The sequence below is a fragment of the Panthera uncia genome, chromosome A2, assembly GCF_023721935.1.
Source record: "Panthera uncia isolate 11264 chromosome A2, Puncia_PCG_1.0, whole genome shotgun sequence".
Lineage (NCBI taxonomy): Eukaryota > Metazoa > Chordata > Mammalia > Carnivora > Felidae > Panthera > Panthera uncia.
The window spans coordinates 12,178,700-12,188,006 of NC_064816.1; the positions used below are offsets into that span (position 1 = coordinate 12,178,700).

Below are 9,307 nucleotides of genomic sequence, written 5' to 3' on the forward strand. Positions count from 1 at the left end.
CCCCATCAGACTGGACCTCACAGAAGACCCTTCCTCCCCCATCGGACCGGGCCTCACAGAAGACCCTTCCTCCCCCATCAGACCGGGCCTCACAGAAGACTCTTCCTCCCCCATCAGACCGGGCCTCACAGAAGACCCTTCCTCCCCCATCAGACCGGACCTCACAGAAGACCCTTCCTCCCCCATCGGACCGGGCCTCACAGAAGACCCTTCCTCCCCCATCGGACCGGGCCTCACAGAAGACCCTTCCTCCCCCATCGGACCGGGCCTCACAGAAGACCCTTCCTCCCCCATCAGACTGGGCCTCACAGATCCTGATTCCCCCACCAGATGGGACACACAGACCCTACCTTCTCCATCAGACTGGGCTCCTAGACTACCTCCTCCTGACACTGGTTCCCCACTTGGGCCCCCTGGGGCACCCTCCCTGTCCCCTTGCAGGACACCACCCATGCTCACCCAGGTTGTACCACACGTCCATCTCGCCGCTGAGTGTCCGCACCTCGATGATCGTCTGTCCCAGGAAGTCATCGGATTCCCTCTTAAACCGCTGCTTCACACGGGATTTGATGTCATCATCCTCGTCCCAGACACGCACCTTGATTCGGTCTGAGGAGTTGTGACATTCACTGCGGGGGGGGGGGGAGGGGGAGGCAGAGGCGGGGGTCAGGTGGCTGGTCTTGGAGCCCCCTTCGGCTGCTCCGGCAGGGAGTCCACCTGGGCGGCCAGGGGTTCAGCCAGGCACTTACAAGTGGAAGTTCTCCTCCCACACAGGGTTCAGGTTCCCATAGATGGTTTTCGTCCGTTTCTTGGTCTTCCCAACCTGGACAGTGACATAGGGGTCACTGGATCCCGTCTTGTCCTTTGCCTGCAAGCCCTGGGCACAGACCACTGGAAGACACACAGGACAAATACAAATACGGGCTCAAGGAGTGAGGCGTACGAGAATAGTCACTGCCACAGGGTCCCTGTTGCTTATTGGGGACCCCTGTGACATGGCCTGAGGGCTTTGTTCTGACCATGGGAGCCCATGGGGACACCCACAAGACAGGAAGGGCTTCCTGAAGAGTTAACACCCCCGGAGTCCTCGGCTGATGCTGGATGGGAAGGTTGCCCTGGGTCACCCCTGGGTAGGACATTCTGTACATTGTCCTCCTGAAGTTTCCAGCAGGATTGAGCCTACAGTTGCTCTCAGAGCCGCCTGTTTATTGGGGTCCCCTGCAGGGCTCCTTCTCTTCCTGCTCCCAGACTCATGTCTCCACCCACACTGGGGCTTCCTGGGGCCACCTTCTGGATACCCATCTGCCCCGAAATCCTCATCTCGGGGTCTGCTTTCAGGGAAATTCGAATGAGGTTGGGCATGGACGAACACCCAAAGGCCTCCACCCGGGCAGGACCCTTCTGCCCCCAGTGGTCAGCACTGTCCCCCAGTGGTCCTGATTGTTGACACCCTGTGTAGGGCTCCTTCCGTCCCAGGCTCACTTCTCAACTCCCACGGCATCACCCCCTAGATAAACAACGTGCCCTCAACTCTTCTTCTTGGGGTCTGATTCTGGGGGTGGGGTGGGGCACAAACCAAGAGTCATGCAGACAGCGTCATGCATTCCCATTTGGAGGCACACATGCCCACCGTGGGAGCACAAACACACCTAGGGACATGGGACAGATATGGACACACTACACACAGCCAAAGGAAGAGCCACAGGAGGGAGCACAGGGGGCTGAGAAGAAGGGACCCTGTGGCCACCCCCACCCCCGCGGCCTCACCAGTGATGCTGATCTTGGCCGACCACTTGGACGTGCCGTCCAGCACGCTCTGCTTGACCGCCTTCATCTGCTGCGTATGCGCGGTCTTGGTCACGGCGAAGATCTCCTGGATGAGCTCGAAGATCTCAGGTTTGTTCCGCTCCCGGATCTTCATGCGGTCCTTGAGCACCATGATGATGTTCTGCGTCCGGTCCTCCGCCCCGTGCTTGGAGCTCTTCTCTGCAGCCCCTGTGGACGCAGAGAGCAGTCACCGTCCAGAGCGCGCCCCCTCACAGGAGCGAGAACCCCACCTCCCACTCCCCAGCTTCCTGGGCTGCGGCCAAGAGCACTTAGAGCCGTGGGGGCTCAGGTGACTCGCGCCCCAAAGCTAGAGCTGCTAGAGATTTCGACATGCTCTCTGAACCCTCCTACCCCTTCTCCGCGTAGTGCCCACCTTGCTGCGCTAGGGGGCCGCACTGAACCCTCGCGCTCCACCAAGACTCCGCCCCTTCTCTGGCTCCTCCCCCCCACTCAGAGCCCCCTCCCTCTCTGAGCCCCCTCTCTAACCCATTTTTCTCCAGGGGAACCGCTGTCAGTAAGCCCACCCTCGGACAGTTTAGTTAGTCCCTGAGTCTCTCCCCACCCCTCTCTGACCCCCTCACGCTCCCTTTCCCCTCCTCTCGCCCCACTCCTGCGGCCAACGAGTCCCTCCCCTGTTCTTGCCCCGCCCCCGCGGAGCCCCGCCCCCGCGGAGCCCCGCCCCCGCGGAGCCCCGCCCCTCCGCGGAGCCCCGCCCCAACGGAACCCCGCCCCTCCATGGAGCCCCGCCCCTCCGGCCCCGCGCTCACGCTGCAGGCAATCTGCGTTGAGCAGGTCCTGGCACTTCTCGTGGCACTTGACGCCGCACTCCGTGCAGCGCATGCCCTGCCGCGCGATGCCCCACAGCAGCCCCTCGCACTCGTAGCAGTAGGTGGGCGTGGTGGCCGTCCACACCTCGAAGTTGTGCGGCGTCGTGCAGGAGATGGGGTAGATTAAGGCTTGCAGGGTCTTCTTGTAAACGTGATTTTTCTGAGCGGAGAGAGAGGGGCGGCATGGGGCGCTGTCCGGCGCCACCCTCACCCCCTCGCTGAGTGTAGTAAAGTCCCCGTCCCTCCCCCTGCCCCCACACCGTCGGAATCCACGGTTCCGGTGCACAGATCATGTCGGCCGGACGCAGCGCAACCAGATCGTGGGGAGGGAGGAGTGCCCGTCCCTGCCACGCTCTCCTCCTCTTCCTCCCCGGAGCCCCCAGCCCACCCCCCGCTCAACCCCGTGGAAGGGGAGGCGCCCCACGCACCAGCTCCTCGTTGTTCAAAGTGCTGGAGGCCAAGGCGGAGGTGATGCCCGCTTTTCTGGACTGGACCAGGGACTGGGCACGCAGGGAAATCACCAAGGGAGTCACCGGGGTCGATTCACACCCGTAGGGTTGTCACCACGAGCAGAATCCACAGCCATGGTTTGGGGCCGCCAGCGACGGATTGCAGCCACGGCCACAAATAGCAGCAGGAGGAGGGCCAGTGAAGAATTGGAAAGTGACAGAGGCTCTGGGTTAGAAGGGACCCTGGAAGGTGACCAGCCTCACACCCCTGACTCACCCATCCCCCCACCACCAGGAACCAGACTCAGGAGCTGCATTTGGCCACGATCAGCAGCCACAGAGCAAAACTACCAGCCACTCCAGGAACCAAGATCGGGAGTCACCTGCTCTCTTCCCCACCCAGAAACTGTAGGACAGGGCAGGGTCCCCTCACCCCGGAACCCATGCATTGGGGGCCAGTTGGAAGATCCTAATGGGGGGGGAGGGGGTCTGAGGAAGAGATGGGGGCCCAGGTCACTACCACTCACCATGGCCTGAAGTGTCCATGCAGCAGGCAGGGTAGAAATCAGATTACATTAGTCCCAGGGAACACCTTGCCAGCCCCCAGCCCCAGGTCTGCCATGGGCAGTTGTATAGGTTGAGCACTGCTTATGGCAGGCCTGCTCTGCTGGGGGAGGAGAGGGCACAGGCGCTCACCAGGTCGCTCACGAGTGGAATGGGCTTCCTCTTGCGGATGTCCGGCATGCTGTCAATGATGATGAGGCCACCGCCAGGGCTGTAAGACACACACGGAGATGTCAAGGGCCCAGGCATCTCCCTGTCTCCAACAGACATCACTGGAGGCCTGGGCAGGACACTTGATCTCCCTGGGCTATTAAAGGTTGAATGGTGTCTCCCAAAAAGATACATTTAAATCCTAGCCCCTAGTACCTCAGAATGTGGCCTTATTTGGAATATCTGGGTCATTGCAGATATAGTTAGTTAAGATGAGCTCACGCTAGACTGGGTGGGCCCCTAATCCAATGTAACGGGTATCTTTATAGAAAGAGAGACAGCAGTGTGACAACAGAGATCAGAGCGACACATTTACAAACCAAGGAATACTGAGGATTGCCAGCAACTACCAGCAGCTGGCAAGGCAGGGAAGGAGTCTCCCCCACAGGTGACAGTGACAGAGGGAACGTGGCTCAGCCAACAACTTGACTTTGGAATCCTGGCCTCCAGAACTGTAAAAAGAATATCCTCCTGTTGGTTTAAGCTGCCCATTCGGTAGTGTGTTACGGCAGCCCCAGGAAACGAAGACGACTCCGGGCCTCAACTTCCTCACCTGGGAAATGGGGAGATGATGCTGTTGCCCAATTTGAATGGAAGTTTGAATGGACGTTTGAATAAACTAAGATATTCACGAGACACTACCTAATTGAAATAGGTATTTCAAAATTGAAAATACCTGTGTATACTTGAAGTCGATCCTACGCAGCTTTGGCGTAGCTGGTGGGTCAGAATGAGCTACTTTGGGGGAGATGCTATCGTGGCCTTTATGGATTCACCTTACTGAGAGGGGCCCACATCCCAAAGAGGGTTCAGGCGTGGCTCTTCTCCAGAAGGTTCCCACTGGCCAGGGAGAGAGATGCCTGGCAGCCAGTGACTCTGGACAAGCCCCGGGGTGCCATCCATGTTCCAGTGCTGCCTGGAAGATCAGGCAGAGGCCTGGTGACTCCCGAAATACGCCTGGGCTTGGCTCCCCATCCTGACCCCGCCCGCGTCTCTCGAGGGCATTTCCTCCATAGATCACGTGTTCATCCCCATGTCAGTCCCAGCTTCCGGGGCTCCCCCCAAGGACACCGGCTCATCTGGGAGTCACAGCGTCTGTCTCCGCGCCTCTGTTTGCAAAGGACGCACAAGGGAAGGCAGTCACCCTTCCCGCTGCTACTTGAAAACATTAGTGTACTTTAAAAGTATCTTTTAGGGGCGCCCGAGGGGCTCCGTCGGTTAAGCGTCCGACTTCGGTTCAGGTCACGATCTCGCGGTGCATGGGTTCGAGCCCCGAGGGGCTCTGTGCCCACAGCTCAGAGCCTGGAGCCTGCTTCGGAGTTTGTGTCTCCTTCTCTCTCTGCCCCTCCCCCACTTGTGCTCTGTCTCTCTCTGTCTATCAAAAATAAATAAACGCAAAAAAAGTATCTTTTAGGGGCACCTGAGTGGCTCGGTTGGTTAAGCACCAGACTCTTGATTTCAGCTCAGGTCATGATCTCACGGCTTCCGGAGCTCAAGCCCCGCGTTGGGCTCTGCGCTGACAGCGCGGAGCCTGCTTGGGATTCTCTCTCCCCTCTCTCTCCGCCCCTCCCCGCTTGCGCGCTCTCTCGCTCTCAAAACAAATACAAACATAGATAAAAAATAAGTGTTTAAGAATATCTTTTAGGGGCGCCTGGGTGGCGCAGTCGGTTGAGCGTCCGACTTCAGCCAGGTCACGATCTCGCGGTCCGTGAGTTCGAGCCCCGCGTCAGGCTCTGGGCTGACGGCTCGGAGCCTGGAGCCTGTTTCCGAGTCTGTTGTCTCCCTCTCTCTCTGCCCCTCCCCCGTTCATGCTCTGTCTCTCTCTGTCCCAAAAATAAATTAAAAAAATAAAAAAAAAAAAAAAAAAAGAATATCTTTTACATCTTCTAACCTCTCCACTCAGGCGCTGAAGGAAGAAAAGCCCGCGTAAGCGCTTAGATAGGACAAAAGGCTCCACGGACGGCCAAATAACTGTCATTAAAGAAAGGGTCACCATTAAAGAAAGAGCCAGCAACCGTAGCCATAATCTGGGATGTCTAAAAACGGAATCAGATCAACAACTTCACCCCGGGATTGCAGAGGGACGCTGCAGGACACAGGCTTCTCCTCTCTCTTACATTTATTTCTCTAGGAGGAAGTGATCTTGGGTAACGCGAGTGTCTGGGGCAAGGCACGTACCTCTCTGGACTCAGTTTCCCCACCTGGAAAATAGGGGTAGCGGTCCTCCCGTGGGTGTGTTGTGGGGATTCAATGTGCGACTCTCTTTGGCTTCTGTCCGGGGTGAATGCTTATGCTAGTGGCTACATCTGTCGGGCTACACCCGATCTGTCAATCAAGCTGTCCCCTGTCTCCACGGAACCGCCGGCTATCCTCCCTGGGCTGACGCTACAATGTAAAGCAGTCTCGAGCTCTGGATTCAAAGCTTCCTCCTTCCTCCTTCCCCCACGACTCCGTTACTCACCCGCCTTTGAACCATAGGGATTTGGACATCTCTCCTTCTCCTCGGGCCTGCGTGACAGACAGACAGACAGACAGACAGACACGGTCAGTGTGGCAGCCTCTCCCCAGAGCAAGGTAGGTTCCACACCCGCTTTCGTCTCCTCTTTGGGCCGGGAGCCAGGAGGCCCGGGTCCTAGTCCTCACTGTGTGTCCTTAAGCTCTCTCTGGGCCTCAGTTTGCCCAATCTGTAAAATGGGGAGAGAAGAGCTCCTCTCTACCACCCACCTCAGTAGGACTCGGTCTCCTTGTCCGTCAAACGTGGGGACGTGTTAGCATCATCTCCAACAAGAGCCCGTGCACTACAGTCCTGGGCTTCTCGGGGGTTGGTTTAAACACTCGTTAAGATTCTGTCATTCTCTAAACTTCTCCCGGCCTCACCTGCTCATCTGGTCTTGTGCCCCAGGGCCTTTGCTTGAGCTGCGTCACTTGCTCATACGCCCTCCCACCTACTGCTCCCGATCAGCCTCCATTGATCCTTTTTTTTTTTAAATACATGAAATTTATTGTCTCCATTGATCCTTCAGATCTCATGGTAGACCCAGAGCCGACACCCTTACCTCCTATGCAACTAAAGGGTGGCATGGTGGGAGAAGGGTGGGGAGGGTCCAGCACTCTTCTGAAATATCGTTGAAGCATTTTGGATATCACTTCTCCTTAAGTGTCACCTCCTCCAGGGAGTTTTCCTGATTACCTCGGATTCGTTTTACGCCCCTTCTACGAGACCCACAGAGCCTGCCCACGTTTATTTGGTTTTTGCCATATTACGAGTTCCACCAAAGAGTTGCTGCTGTTTTTTATTTTTCATTCAAATTGCTGACGTAGTGAAAGTTATTCAATAGACTTTACACTGCATATTCTTTTCTACCCTTTGCTTTTAGAACTTAGTAAAAAAAAAAATTTCAATTTTAAAACATAAGACATTCGATTGGAAACTTCTGTGGCTCTGACATTTGACGGTCTAAGACCTTGAGAGTCTGCTTAGGATATCCTACTGCCAGCCTCACCCCCTGGATAATGGTCCCCCTGGATAATGACACTGCTCTGTCCCCAGCCTAGGGTGGCTTGAACAATTGAAGAGAGAAATGAGGGGCCTCAATCCTGCTGCCTGACCCTAACGCTAATGCCTTCGCCTAATTCCTTCTCTGATACTGACCAGACCTGAGACCTTTCCCCAACCCTGACTCTGGTACCCAGTGGGATCCCAGACACTGATTCCTTTCCCTAACCCCAGTGTTAACCCAGACCTCTGATCTCTGACCTCTCTCCCTCTCCCTCACCTCTATCCCTATCCATGAGCTTGACTCTGACATGGCTGTAACCGTGACCTGGCTCCAGGTTCCAGCTCACCTCTCCTTCCTCCCTCCTCAGAAATCCCAGGTGGGCACGAGGGAGGCTGGGCCGGGCCTTGGTGGGGCCGGCTGGTTGGGGGGTAGGGCAGGCAGTCATGGGAGACCAGGGAAGGGCCCTTCTGGAGACAGATGAAGTCAAGGTGCAAACAGGGCCAGAGAGGGGTCAGGTTGGACAGGGGCTGGGCCGGGAACGGTGAGGCCGGGACGCGGGCAGGTGTGGGTGGGGCCAGGTTGGGGTGGGCGGAGCCATAGAAAGACCAGGATGTAAGAAGGCGAAGCGAAGCCGTGGGGGGGGGGGGGGGGGCCGGGGGGCGGGGGGCGTGGCCACGCTATCCACGGGCGGGCCACGGCAGGTGTGGGCAGGGCCTGGAAAGGGACGCAGGTGGATGGGGTATGGGAGCGGTGGGGAAGCGGGCCAGCGGGGCTGCAGCTGTCACTCACCTCCTGCAGCTGCAACCGCACTTTGTTGAAGGCTCGAAGCCAGTTGGCCTTGGCCCTGGACACGGAGTCCTGACCCTCCTGGCCTTCCTCATCCTCTCGTCGCCTGAAACTGAGGCAAGGGGCGTCGTGAGGCTCCAGGACCGGCCCTCCCTTCACCCTCCGCCCTCCGAGCCACGTCAAGCCCTGCGTGGCCTCTCTGGCCCTGCAGAGACACAGTGACCCACCTGTAGCCCCTCTGACGGGCCTCAGTGCCCCCTCCGCTTTCCCGGCCATGACCCTGCGACACCCTCCCCTCCATTCCCCGGGTCCATGCTGACCCCATCTTGGCCCCCGCGACATCAGCGCCACTTGGCCCCCGCGACAGCCCCTTGGCCCCCTCCCATTACCTCTCCTCAGACTTGGGGGGCTCCGGCTCAGGGGCCCGCTCCGCTGTGGGCACCTCCTCCAGTGCGGCTGGCCCAGGGGCCGCCTTGGCCACGTCGGGGGCCTCAGCAGGCCCGGCCGGAGGCCTATCCTCCTTCTCAGCTGCGGCCGGTGGGAGGCTGACACGCTTGAAGTCTTTGGGCTCAGCCACGGCCACCTCCTCCCGCTGGGCGTAGCTCCGGATGTCATCCGGCACCTCCTCCTCCTCCTCCAGCTCCTCCTCCTCGTCAGGCAGCTCCTCCTCCTCCTCCAGCTCCTCGTCCTCCTCCTCCTCCTCCTCCTCCTCCTCCAGGAAGTCCTCCAGCTCCTCGTCCAGCTCCTCGTCCAGCTCCTCCTCATCCTGGTCCCAGCGCGGCGAGTCCTTGTGGTAGCTGACCGAGCTGTGGCACGAGTGGTAGGAGTCCCGGTCCCGCTCGTCCTCTATCTCGGAGCCCTGCAGGCTCTGCTCGTCCGGGTCGAAGTCCTCACTCAGCTGCGAGCTGCCCTGGCTCAGTTCCCCCGAGGAGGCGTAGCGACTGCTGCCGGTGGGGCTGTGGGGACCAGCCAGGGCTCAGCCGGGGAGGCACCCCCCCGCCACCCCCCCCCCCCCCCCCCGGCGCCCGTCACGCAGGCGCCACCACCCGGTCATTCACTCAGCACTGGCGGAGGAGCGCCTACGGGGCGCCTGGCCTTGCCCCGGGTACCTGGGAAACCTCGGCCTGGAGAACCCGCCTTGCGC

At 59.0% G+C, this 9,307-nt stretch overlaps 1 protein-coding gene across 1 annotated transcript in view; it reads right to left on the reverse strand.

Annotated features, from left to right (window-relative positions):
* The window catches only part of UNC13A (unc-13 homolog A), a 39,138-nt gene extending 35,181 nt beyond the window's left edge, over positions 1-3,957 (reverse strand). The window contains exons 1-6 of the mRNA XM_049640197.1: positions 3,800-3,957; positions 3,083-3,154; positions 2,595-2,814; positions 1,768-1,995; positions 750-891; positions 460-629 (exon numbers count right to left, since the gene is read on the reverse strand). Of these exons, the coding sequence (XP_049496154.1) occupies positions 460-629; positions 750-891; positions 1,768-1,995; positions 2,595-2,814; positions 3,083-3,154; positions 3,800-3,937 (970 nt within the window). The 5' untranslated portion in view covers positions 3,938-3,957. The remainder of the gene's footprint in view (positions 1-459; positions 630-749; positions 892-1,767; positions 1,996-2,594; positions 2,815-3,082; positions 3,155-3,799) is intronic.
* Positions 3,958-9,307: the final 5,350 nt, after the last annotated feature.